Source organism: Aedes aegypti, chromosome 2, assembly GCF_002204515.2.
Source record: "Aedes aegypti strain LVP_AGWG chromosome 2, AaegL5.0 Primary Assembly, whole genome shotgun sequence".
NCBI lineage: Eukaryota > Metazoa > Arthropoda > Insecta > Diptera > Culicidae > Aedes > Aedes aegypti.
Window position 1 is genome coordinate 396,267,585 of NC_035108.1, and position 13,587 is coordinate 396,281,171.

General features: G+C 33.7%; 1 protein-coding gene across 3 annotated transcripts in view; it reads left to right on the forward strand.

The window, feature by feature from the left end:
- The window catches only part of LOC5572903 (calcium uptake protein 1 homolog, mitochondrial), a 61,501-nt gene that overhangs the window by 1,403 nt on the left and 46,511 nt on the right, over nt 1–13,587 (forward strand). For 2 of the 3 annotated variants that reach the window (XM_021847040.1, XM_001660592.2), the window contains exon 3: nt 35–209. In XM_021847040.1, the coding sequence (XP_021702732.1) occupies nt 35–209 (175 nt within the window). Of the gene's footprint in view, nt 1–34; nt 210–503; nt 664–13,587 lie in introns of all 3 variants that reach the window. The other variant, XM_001660593.2, reaches the window with a different exon arrangement.

The window sequence follows — 13,587 nt, forward strand, 5'->3', positions numbered from 1 at the left end:
CTCAGCATTTTCAAATGATAACTTTCGATTTCAGGCTTGGGAAGGCACTTGGTTTGCCGAAAGTCGACGCCGATGCAGGAATGAATGCAGAAATGAGTGATTCAAAAACTGAGCAGTTGGAAAGCGGAGAGGATTCCGATGGCGATGACGAGGACGAACAAGGCAAAAAGAAGCCGCGTAAGGAAAAGATAGGTTTCCGAGATCGCAAGGTAATGGAACCACTTTCTTACTAGGATCGTGACAAACTCTATTCAATTGTAACATACTGGAAATAATGCTATAAGTTCCTTTTGTACATAGGCAATATGCAGTATTTTTTTGTTAGCTTTAAACAGGAGATTTTGATTTTTCTTCATCGTGCCTATTATTCATGTTCATCCTTTTTATTTTTGTTTCCGCCACGCGGGGTTTGAAATGCAACACAAATCTACGCTCGTTACACACGATCCACACACACCTCTACACATGACCACCTTCCTGCTGCATAACGCTGCCCTATGCAGATAATCGAGTACGAGAACCGCATGCGAACCTTCTCGACGCCGGACAAGATTTTCCGCTATTTTGCCACCGTTAAGCTCATTCACGGTGACACATCCACGGTATATATGACACCGTTCGATTTTCTGCGCGCGATCACACCGGGACTGAAACAGCCGGATGGTAAATGTTGCTTTTTTAATGTTCTATCTACTCCGTGTGAATGCTTGTACCGTATAAGTGCTTGAACTAACGATATAATTCTGCTTGTACTAATCTTATTTGATAGGCGATTTATATAAGGTACAGTGGGGGAAGTGTATCAGTGGGGTAAGTGGATCATTTGTCAATATAAAGCATAAATACTTGAATATGTTGAATGTTTTCGCACCATTGCTTCGTTTTAGGTTATATTCTTACGCTCACACTGATACTATTGCAAAACTGGTACTACACGTACACTAACACAAGCAAACTTGTTAGCTGCAAAAAGTAATTAATTTGAAAATTGTTTTCCATCAATCAAAAATCCATTGTATCTCTGTCTAAAATCGAATTCTATTATTTTTTCCGACACATGGTGAGCATTTCAGTTCTAATTGAATGAATCACAATGTAAAATATGTCATTTTTATAAATATATTCAAATATATTGGACATGGTACACTTACCCCTACTTTTTAATGGGGTGGGGTAAGTGGATCAAGAATAATTATCATTTATTGGCAGACTGCTTACGAGAATTTTAAAAAGCTTTAATACCCGCAAATTTTGTTTTCCTTTATTTTGTTCCATTCCCAGCTTGGATTTGTCAAATTGACCATAGAAAATTTGAATTGATCCACGTAAAAGTTTTTTTAACCTTTCTCGTATAAAAAAATATAAAAAAATATTAATTTCAAAATTCATACGATACTTTTCATGGTTTATCTAAGCTGAGTTGTAAAAAAGCAAAATATACTAATTTTCCAATCGAAAGCATAGTATCGTACCTTATTTGACCATATAAATTGCTCTAGAGAGATGATAAACATATATTCACAAATAAAATAGAACGATTTCAGTTTGTTATTCAAAAGTAAATGTAACTAATATTTTTTAAATCAAGAGTGTTTTTCGAAAATATCGTTAAAAATAATCCTACGATACTTCTGTATAACTTATGCGTATAAATGGATGAATTTTCTGCAAATTTTTCTAGTTACAATGTTTTTTTTTGTTCAAATTAGTATAAACTAATACATACATACTTTTCATTATATTTTGATTAAATAAAGATACTTTTTATTTTTAAAGTATTAAAATGTAACATTACTAGCACTAATAACTTGAACGAGGTTAATATCATTCTTCTTAAACATAATCACACTACATTTGTTTCGAGAACAGATTTTTTTTAATGGTGATCCACTCACCCCACCATGGTGGAGCAAGTGGATCATTTGGCGCAAATTTTTAAGTCTCTCGTAATCAATACATAACAATCAGAAAATTCGAAATAAATGACGATTTGAAGTATAATAGTCCCTTATTTGTTATCCACAGAAAAAAGTTTGAGTTACATTATTCACGTTAGCTGTACATAACAATGAATTTAACTATTGATTTTGCTGTATCCACTTACCCCACGGTACCTTAAACTAACAGTGATTCGAATCGCAATCACACTAGCTAGTAGATTTATCAATATATACTCTTTTCGGCACATACATTGCCCCTCTTTCTACATGGAAGTAGGTACCATGTCGACATCTTGCTATAACAAAGTAATGTTAAGATGATTATAGAACGAAGCCACACCTCAATTTTTCAAGAGCACAAGACTTGAGAACCAAACAGCGCTCCGCGTTGAAAATCTATCCCATTAGCCACCATCAGCAAACAAGCAATTTGATTGGTTTTCAACGTGAACTGTTGTCAGATTCTCTCGTCTTGTGCACTTGAAAATTCGAAATTTTTCTTCGTTTTATAATCACCTTAAACTAGGTAATGTACCGCGGGTCAAGTGAAACTAATTTGTATATTTTACTGAATATATGAATTAACGTTTTAAACCTAAATCTTCGAGGCCTTTCAGAAATTACGAAAGGTTAAGGTTCCTGAAATTTTGCAACCATTATTGCATAATAATATTGCATGGGGCCCAGATAGCCGTAGCGGTAAACGCGCAGCTATTCAGCAAGACCATGCTGAGGGTCGTGGGTTCGAATCCCGCTGGTCGAGGATCTTTTCGTAAAGGAAATTTTCTCGATTCCCAGGGCATAGAGTATCTTCGTACCTGCCACACGATATACACATGCAAAAATGGTCAGTCGGAAGCTCTCAGTTAATAACTGTGGAAGTGCTCATAAGAACACTAATCTGAGAAGCAGGCTCTGTCCCAGTGGGGACGTAACGCCAGAAAGAAGAAGAAGAATTGCATAATAAAGCGAAAGATAGTTAACCTGTCATCTGTTAATCCGTAACAAGTTGGTGGCATGCAATCTTATTTAAATATTTTCAGTGGAAAAAAAATGCGGGGAAAATTATTTTCTGTATCAATTTTAAGTTGTCCTCTGTGATAAGGTACCGTGGGGCAAGTGGGTAATGGATTTCGCATAGTTGGGATTCTTCAAATTCTAGAGACCCTAAATTAAAACAAATAAGGTCGTGTATATTTTTTGGCTTGACTCTCACCAAATATAAGCAGTATACTGAAATTGATTTTTATGTAAAATTGAAGATAAAAGTACAGACATTTTTTTTGAAAAACCTCTCCTTACTTTTCAATTGCCCCACAGGTGGGGCAAGTGAAAAGTTTATCGTTTTGACCAATAAATTCAAAAACTAACAGTTACATTCACAATTTCCATTACCTTTAACATTTGTTAAGGCGTCCCAATGAACAATAACATAAGTAATATGTAAACAAAGAAAATTTTATTCTTGTTACTTGAATTTTCTTCTGTTCAGTTCTTCTTCTTCTTTCTGACATTACGTCCCAACTGGGACATAGCCTGCTTCTCAGATTAGTGTTCTTATGAGCACTTCCACAGTTATTAACTGAGAGCTTTCTTTGCCGATTGACCATTTTTTGCATGTGTATATCATGTGGCAGGTACGAAGATACTCTATGCCCTGGGAATCGAGAAAATTTCCTTCACGAAAAGATCCTCGACCAGCGGGATTCGAACCCACGACCCTCAGCATGGTCATGCTGAATAGCTGCGCGTTTACCGCTACGGCTATCTGGGCCCCTGTTCAGTTATGTTTGTTGAAATGATTCGACAACATTATAATTGCAACATATACAATGTTAGTTCTTACATCATGGGACAGCAATTGCATTTCTGATCTCTAGAATTTCCACCGCTCATTATTTGTTTTTAAGAAAATCGGATATGACGTCGGATAACTCTTCAAGAGAAATCAAACGAAATCCTTCAATAAAGTATTTAGAAACTTTTTTAAGTGGATACACCTATACCCCATTTTTATGTTTTGATCTAGCTTTACATAGACATTCCACGAGATTTCCGTGCGTTCTCTTATATTGGAACTTTTCAATCAACATCTTCCTTTTAATCGGCTTTCCGAAGTAAACATATTAATATCGTATTATTTGGCAACCTTTTTTTTAGAAAAGTTCCATGATTTGGCCATGATAATAGCATTTAACGCTTTGAGTATAGTGTTTCTTGAATTATCAGCACGTTCTGTTGTTCTATGTTAATTGCGAACTTTTTATACTTATAGCTACCTATAGAGAAAACACAAATTCAATCTCTAATGAGAAACTTTTCACTTGCCCCACGTGATTAGAAAATTGACAGTGTTTCAATTTTGTTATTTTTAGGTCTATGTCAAATTATTTCTAAAACTTTTTTTATTGCAGTTTAAAACTGTCAGAGGGGACAACTTAGAAGTAGTACAGAAAATTATTTTCCGCATCTTTTTTCTACAGAAAATATTAAAATAAGATTGCACGCCGCCAACTTGTTACGGAGTTATAGTTGACAGGTTAACAATATTTCGCTCTATTGTGCAATAATGGCTGAAGAATCTCAGAAATCTCTTGCCTATCGTAATGTTCTCAATGGCCTCAAAGATTTACGCATGAGTTTAAAACATTAATTCACATATTCAGTAAAATATTCCAATTATTTTCATTTACCCCATTTACCCACTTGCCCCGCGGTACCTTACTTTAAAAGTCAAATAAAAAAGTTTTAGAATTAATTCGACGTATATAAAAAAAAAACTAAATTAAAACACCGTCAATTTTCCAATCACGTGGGGCAAGTGAAAAGTTTCTATTAGAGATTGAATTTGTGTTTGCTTTTTAGTTTAACTATATGTTAACAAGGTTCGCAATTAGCATAGAAAACAAAACGTGCTGATTATTGAAGAAACACTATAGGATAGGTGTAACAGTTATGGACATAATGGTTCCCTATTTCGCCATACATGATTATCTTCAAATTTTCGATCATTCTGTGTGTTTAAGCAGTTTGACATCGAATATATCTTGATGCTGAAACATTTAAAAATGTTCAAAATGTGAAAGTTTTCGAGAGGGATGGTACACAAATTATGTCATGCAAAATTTCAACTTTTTCGACCACCCCTCCCCCCCTTTGTCACACTTTTTGTATGAGTCCTCCGAATTTTTTGTAAGGCTTGTCACGCTTGGCTCGACCCCCTCCCCCCCCTTGGAGCGTGACGTAATTTGTACATGACCCCAGACATGTATGGCCAAATAGGAAACCACATTGGCCATAACTGGTACACTTTCCCTACTCTTTAACGCTTGAGCTATTAGAAATAATGAAACTTCTCTAAAGGAGGTTGCCATACATTACGATATTTATGTTTCTACTACGGACAGCCGATTAAAAGGAAGACGTTGATTGAAAAGTTCCAATATAAGAGAACGCACAGAAATCCCGTGGAATGTCTGGTAGCTCAAAACATAAAAATGGGGTATACAGGGTGTCCATCCATCCGGGAAATCCGGGAAAAGCGGGAAAAACACGGGAATTCCATTTGGCCGGGAAAAATACGGGAAATACCCGGGAAATTGTAGAACACACCGGGAAAAACATTTATTCCGTGGACAAAACTGAAAAAAATATTGACACAGTATACACGACTGTTTAACAACTCAAACTTCGCAATATGAATAACTTTTGGTAAGACGCTAAAGGAATAGTTAACGATTTCTAGTATTGCTAACATACAAAAATCGTTGGTTCCTTGGAGAGATTTTTGGCATTTTTTTTCTAGCAATTGATTTCGATTTCTTGTGAAATGTTTTAAAGATTTCTTGCGGCAAATTCAAAGGAGATCTTATGAAATATTATTGATATAAAAAAAATCTTAAAGGGCACTTGAGGATTCCTGACAAGGTTCTATGCTTGATAGATTTCTATTAAGACTCATGGCAAATTCTTGATGAGATCATTTCAGTAATCATAACGGGAATCTAGGCGATAATTTCCAGGCAATTGAAAGTGCTTTGGAAAACTACTTAAAAATTAAGTAGTAGAGTAGGTTTTATATAAGAATCTTGGCGGATTTTTTTTATTTCTTAGCAGATTCTAAGCGGTTGGTGGAAAGCTAATCTAAAACGATTTTCGGTCTATTTTCTTGGGAGATCTAGGTGGTTTACTGCTGCCTTGGCCGTTTAAAAAAAAGAAAAGACAATTTACACCGTCTTCAGCACATAGGCTGCACAGACTGAACGATCACTAACATTAGGCAACGGAAAACATGAAACACCCAGTAGCCTAGCGATAAATTTTAAGTTTGACGAAAAGTTTTCACCGACTGGAGCGGGAATTGAACCCACACCCCGTGGCACAATATGCCTAGACGACTGACGCCGCTAACCGCAAGGCCACGAAGCCCACATTTTATTATTATTATTATTTTTTTCTGTATGGTGGATTTTTGGAGATTCTTATTCTTGATAACCGCTTGGTTAGGTATACTTGGGTAGCTGGGTCATTTTTTGATAAGCTTCATAGAGGAACAACGATTTACTGTTCTTCCTTCATAAAAGCTCATTTGATATGAGCGGTTTATCGTCATCGATTCTTTTTTTTGTTCATAACTTCGCCAAAATAAATCTTTTATATTTCAATATGAACAAGAAAACTAGATAAAGTGATTATTTCTTTTACAGAACAAAAACATGTTACTAAAAGTAAATCAGTTTTCTGCAATAATACAAACAGAGCAATGATGAAGGAAGAAAAATCGATGAATGCAGATAATGCAAATTCTATGTCGAAATGTTCTTATGGCGAGATATCGTTTCAACTACTTCCTTACTTCCTTGGATCAAATGAGAATTTCACTAGATTATGAATTTTCTACGGATTTTCCAATAAATCTTTAACACATGTCTGTCCGAAAATCCTTCGGAATTTAAACCAATAATCTATGGTGTGGGTTCCTTTGAAATAATTCCTAAATAACTTAGAACAAGCTCTCCGAATTTGAACAATTGGTATGAATACAAAATAAAAAAGTGGCATATGCTTCGCTTAATTCTGTACTACTCAACATCCTAAAGCAAACAGTTGTGGAATTTACAAAGTTCTCCAGTGATTAGATTTCAATACCTATTGAATCCTCTACTCTATTTAATCTTATATGTAACTGCAATGGTATTGCTAATATTTTCGAATATTTACATATTTACATATAGATTTGTAAAAAAATGGAATGATGTTCTAATGTGATCAAAAAGTATAAAGATTTTTAACGGCAAAAAATCCTTTGAATTTGAAAACACATAAGGTACCGTGGGGCAAGTGGGTAATGGAATTCGCATAGTTGAGATTCTTCCAATTCTAGGGACTTTAAATTGAGACAAATGAGGTTGTGTATATTTTTTTAGCTTGACTCCCACCATATATAAGCAGCATGCTGAAATCGATTCTTATGAAAAATTGAAGAAAAAAAACAGAAAAAAGTTTTTGAAAAATGTCTCCTTACTTTTCACTTGGCCAAAAGTGGGGCAAGTGAAAAGTTTACCGTTTTGAACAATAAATTCAAAAACAAACAGTTATATTCACGATTTCTATTAGCTTTAACACTTGTTAAGGCTTCCCAATGAACAATAACATAAGTAACATGTAAACAAGGAAAATGTTATTCTTTTCACTTCAATTTTCTTCTGTTCAGTTATGTTAGTTGAAATGATTTGACAACATTATAACTGCAACATTTCCAATGTTAGATCTTACATTATAGGACAGCAATTGCATTTCTCCTCTGTAGAATTTCCACCGCTCGTTATTTGTTTTTGAGAAAGTCAGATATGACGTCGGATAGCTCTTCGGGAGAAATCAAACGGAATCCTTCAATAACGTATTTAGGGTATTTTTTATGTGGATAGACCTATACCCCATTTTTATGTTTTGAACTAGCTTTACATAGACATTCCACGAGATTTCCGTGTGTTCTCTAATATTGCAACTTTTCAGTCAAAGTCTCCTTTTAATTGGCTGCCCGAAGTTGACATATTAATATTGTAATGTTTGGCAACATATTTTAGAGAAGTTCCATGATTTCTAATAGCTTTTAACGTATTTTTTTTCTGGAAGTATATGATTTATACCTTTAATTTCAACTATAGGGGTTGTAAAATGACCATTAATTTTAGGAATATATTCTTATTAAATGTTTGATGTTTGAAGTGAATATTTTGGGGGTCAGATATTATATAATCAATTAAAAATTTATTCATTATATATTCAAGAATTTCAAAATAATAATTTAAAAATTTATTTATTAAGTTATAGAAGAGTTAATGAAGGAGGTAGTATTCAAAAACTTATATTATTTATTCGAGGAAAGGCTATATCAGGAGCTCCCAATATTAAAGGAACTAATCAATTTCCAAACCCTCCAATTATAATTGGTATTACTATAAAGAAAATTATAATAAATGCATGAGCTGTTACAATTACATTATAAATTTGATCATTCCCAATAAATATACCAGGGTGGCTAAGTTCAGCACGAATTAAAATTCTTAGAGAAGTCCCCACTATTCCAGATCATACTCCAAAAATGAAATATAAAGTTCCAATATCTTTATGATTTGAGTATAGTGTTTCTTGAATTATCAGCACGTTATGTTTTTCTATGATAATTGCGAACCATGTTTACTTATGGCTACTTAAAGAGAAAACACAAATTCAATCTCTAATGATAAACTTTTCACTTGCCCCACCTGATAAGAAAATTGACGGTGTTTAAATTTAGTTATTTTAGGTCTACGTCGAATTAATTCTAAAACTTTTTATTGCAGTTTGAAACTGTCACAGAGGACAACTAAGAAGTGGTACAGGAAATTATTTTCCGCAACTTTTTTCCACTGAAAATATTAAAATAAGATTGTACGCCGCCAACTTGTTACGGAGTAACAGTTGACAGGTTAACAATTATTCACTCTATTATGCAATAATGGCTGAAAAATCTCAGAAATCTCTTATCTATCATAATGTTCTCAATGACCTCAAAGGTTTACGCATGAGTTTAAAACGTTAATTCAGTAAAATATATCAATTGTTTTCACTTACCCCATTTACCAACTTGCCCTGCGGTACCTTATTTTGAATGTCAAATCGAATATCAGCTCTTCCTGACAAAGGTAAAAATTGGTGAAAAGTTTCAAGTTGAAGGATCTTGAGTCCGGTTTGGAAATTTTAGGCATCCGGGAAAAATCTGGGAATTAGAAAACTGATTTTGAATGGACACCCTGATAGTTCTATCCACACAAAAAATATTCTAAATACTTCATTAAAGGATTCTCCCGAAGGGGTCATGCACAAATTACGTGAAAAATTTTCTCCCGAAGGGGTCATGCACAAATTACGTCACGCTCCAAAGGGAGGGAGGGGGTCAAGCCAAGCGTGACAAACCTTACAAAATTTGCGGAGGACTCATACAAAAAGTGTGACAAAGGGGGGGAGGGGGTCGAAAAAGTTGAAATTTAGCGTGACATAATTTTGTACCATCCCGAAGAGTTATCCGAAGTCATATCCAACTTTCTTAAAAACAAATAACGAGCGGTAGAAATTCTACAAAGCAGTACTGCAATTGCTGTCCCATGATGTTAGAACTAACATTGAAAATGTTGTAGTTATCTTTCTGTCGAATCATTTCAACAAACATAACTTAATAGAAGAAAATTGAATTGACAAGAATATATTATTTTGTTTGCTTGTTACTTATGTTATTGTTCATTGGGACTTCTTACAAAATGTTTAAGTTGATAGAAATCATCAAAAAGGGTTTATCGGATGTTGTTACAAGTCGCGATCAACTTTTATCATGCCTTATTCGCGCTATTATTTTTCGCTCTAACAATGTCCGAACGATTTCAAAATCATAAACAGCATGTCAGGAGTTAAATCAATAAGTAAAAATTGAAAAATTTTCAAAATAATAGAAATTTGATTCGCGAACAATTAATCGCTAGCACACATGCAACACGATGCATTATTCGGGGAGCGTAGTTTGTTGTGATCACTTGACGACAAAAGGTTAATCGTTGTTGCTTTAAGGCTCAAGAATCCATCATTCAATCATCAGCAATCATCAAAAATTAAAAACCAGTTTTTTCGTTCAAATCTAAATAAATCTTCATAAAAATCTATCATTGCATTATAGATAGCCAGTGCAATGCAATGATAGATTTTCTTGAACATTGCTTCAAATTTGAGCGAAAAAACTGGGTTTGAAAATTTGCAAAACGATGATGGTTATTTTCCTCTTAATCTCAGGATAAAGAACAACCACGATGCATCATTTATTTTGTCATGATCACTAGATTTCCATCCTTGGAAATCATAAATATAACTGTTAATTCAATTTATTGTTCAAATCGACAAACTTTTCACTTGCCCCACTTGTAGGGATAGAAAAGCCTCTATGGCCGAAGAGTTTGAATTTTCCAAAAACGAATAATGATATTAAGATTTTAGTGTAATAAAACAGGTTGTGTTCTACATGGAATGTAAAGCCAACGTAAAAAGGTGTTCAAAACTATTTTTCCAAACACCAGCTAATTCAAAACTGCCTACTGACTATTTTGTTTGAGATCAGCGCAGCGAATTGTATAGTGTGACAGTTATGCGTAGAAATACAGTAGTGAGACAGTTATGCGTGGGAATTCAACAATGGGATAAATTGACTTGGCTTGCTTTTCATTGAGTTTCCAAACAAAGTTAATTTTTGGTAAGTGTTTTCTAAAACTATACGTAAAAATAAACTGTTTGATGACAAAAAGTAAAAATGCTCTCGTGTTGAACTAGCATAATGTTAAAAAACACGTTAATAAAGATGAAAAAAAAGTAAAAATGCACGAAAAGTAACATGGGACAGTTATGCGTTGAACGGCAGCTTATAAATATCGTCAAAAAAACGGTAAACGATATTATCTAGAAATTGGATTTATTTTTTTCACTTTGATTAGCAATCTAACCTGTATGTTCTCTAAGACTTTCTCAAGCGTTTAGTAGTTTTTCAGAGATTCTTGAAAGCGTTCATCAAAGGTCACTTTAAAGTTTACACAAGTGTTATTATAGGTTACCCTAATATTTTCTTCTGAAAGACTTATCGGATTTTTTTTCCAAAATTTCTCCAATAATTTCTGTTTTTTTGCTGGTCACATCTTCGGTAGAATGTCGCAATACTTCTGGAGGAATTTCTGAAAGAATCTTAAGAGGAAATAAAGAGGAGTAATTTCTGAAGATTTCCTGGTTGAAATCTTGATCCCTAATTTTTACTTAGAACTTTACACACACTTAGTTTATATAGGCAATTCAAAAACGAAATTCCAGCAAAAACACTTCGCTTGCTGAAATCTGGTTGAAAACGTTGCTAAGCCAATCTAAAAATCTTTCAAAAATCCGGTAAGAAATAAATAAATCTGTGAGTAAAGTAGAAGAAAACCCAAGAGGTATCTTAGAAAAGATTCTTGTCATTTACCTGTAGACATTTTCTTGAGATTTCTTTAAGAAACGAATAACACGGCATTTTTTTTAAATTTTGATTTCTTGAAGATGTTTTAAACGAGAATGTCGGAAAAAGTCCTAGAAAAATCAATAGATAAATTTCTTGAGAACATAGGAATTCTTTTGGAAATGACTCCACCGATCTAAGTATTTTCTGTGGTTACCCTCAAGAAAACCGTAGAATAAATTCTTGATGGTATCTATAACTAAATTCTTGAAAGAATTACTTAGAAAATTCTTGAAAAATCACAAAAAAAAACTTTTGAAGAGATCGTTGGAGTAATGTGGAAGAAATACATAGTAAAACAAGCAGTAATACTTGTCGTAATGTCATAAGGGATTTCGAGAACAGTCTTAGAATCATTTAAATTAAGTTGTCGTTCATGTTGGGTTTCATTTTATATTCATAATCATGTATGGTCTCTTTAAAATTCGTACTTTTTTTTCGTAAATTCGTTTTTTTTTTAGGAAAGAGGTATCTAAAATGTTATTTCCCAGCCGATCATACGCTACCAGATCTGGTTTCCCCAAGATATCATCTAGAAAAATGTTGTCAGTGTATCTTGAGATCGAATAGACATTCGAAATTCATATCTGATTTTGATAACTAACCCCTCTACCGACAGCTTCATTTATAACCACTAAACAATTATTAAAATCGCGATAACTTTTTGTTTGCCGATATTTTTGCACCATTTTTTCACAAGATCTAAAAAAACTCTTCTTGTTTCAGAATCCGTGTCGAAAAATCATACAAATCAGTTATGTATTCTAGGAGATATCTTAAAATTACGATATGCTGTTTTATGAAGTTTTTAAGATCTTTATTTGGCCAGTGTGGTACCAGACACATGAATGCTCATTACTCAAAGTCGGCTGCACCAAATTGCTTCATTTTTTCACAACATACTCTTATTAATGTATTGTTCCGAAAAGTGAATATCCGAATAAGATAAAAATTCTGTAGCCTGAGATATTTACGTGGGTTACTGCTACGCGTCGGTCCCCCAAGGAGTTTTGGAATATCTCCCAATCCAGATGACCAATTATCAATATCGACACATATTCTAAAACAAGAAGAGTTTTTTGAGAGCTTGTGAAAAAATGGTGCAAAAATGTCAAGAAACAAAAAAGTTATTGCGATTTGAATATTTTTTAGTGGTAAAAAATGAAGCTGCCGGTAGAGGGGTTAAAGACACTTTCAGATTATTCGATAAGGATAATTGTTTTTTCATGGGAATCAAATGAAAATCGCCAAATTTCTCAATGTTGTTTACACGTTCGAAACAAACAGATAATAAAATATTTTTCTTTTAAAGTGAAAAATGCTTTGAAATTTATCGTATATTTTGTTTAGGTACATTGAAGTCGTACTACTCATCTTTGAAAATATTTGTATAGTCATCTAAAATGAACTAAGAACTAAGAAAATCTCCAAAATACATAAACGATTGTCGATTTTATATTATGGAGAATTTTTTGAAACTGGAATTACTTCTCAAAACCTGGAAATATCAGGGAATTTCATTTCTGTTAATGAGTAGACATCCTGTGAAATAACGGAAGAACTCTGATAGAATCACTGAAGATTACAGGATGTATTCCTTATGAAGTTCATGTTAAAAACACTAAATGAACTCCTGAACCTGTAATTTTTAAAATTTCTGATGAAATTCTTGAAGACAATCATGAGAAAACACAGTAATACGATGAGTTGTAAGCCAGTTTAAGTCAGAATGAGGCCTGTAAAGTCTATATTATGGGTGTAGTAATTATTTTGCACATCTCTAAACTGGCTCGATTTGTTTGATTTCATTGCTATTGATTCCCATTTGAGTTGGAAGTTCACACAGTGATCACTTGACATATTGCCACGAGAAATTCCAAAAATATTCATAGAGTCAGATTTTGTTTTGTTCTCTTATACGCGTTTTCTTCACCACCGCTTAGGCCTTAAACCTGGTTTAATCGTATGGGTAAACGTGGTTTAAGACTTAAGCGAAGGTGATGAAATCGGCCCTTAGTTCCTGATTGGTATCTTTTTTTTAGGCAAGAGGTCTCAAAAGTTTATATTTTCGAGACATTTAGTTGC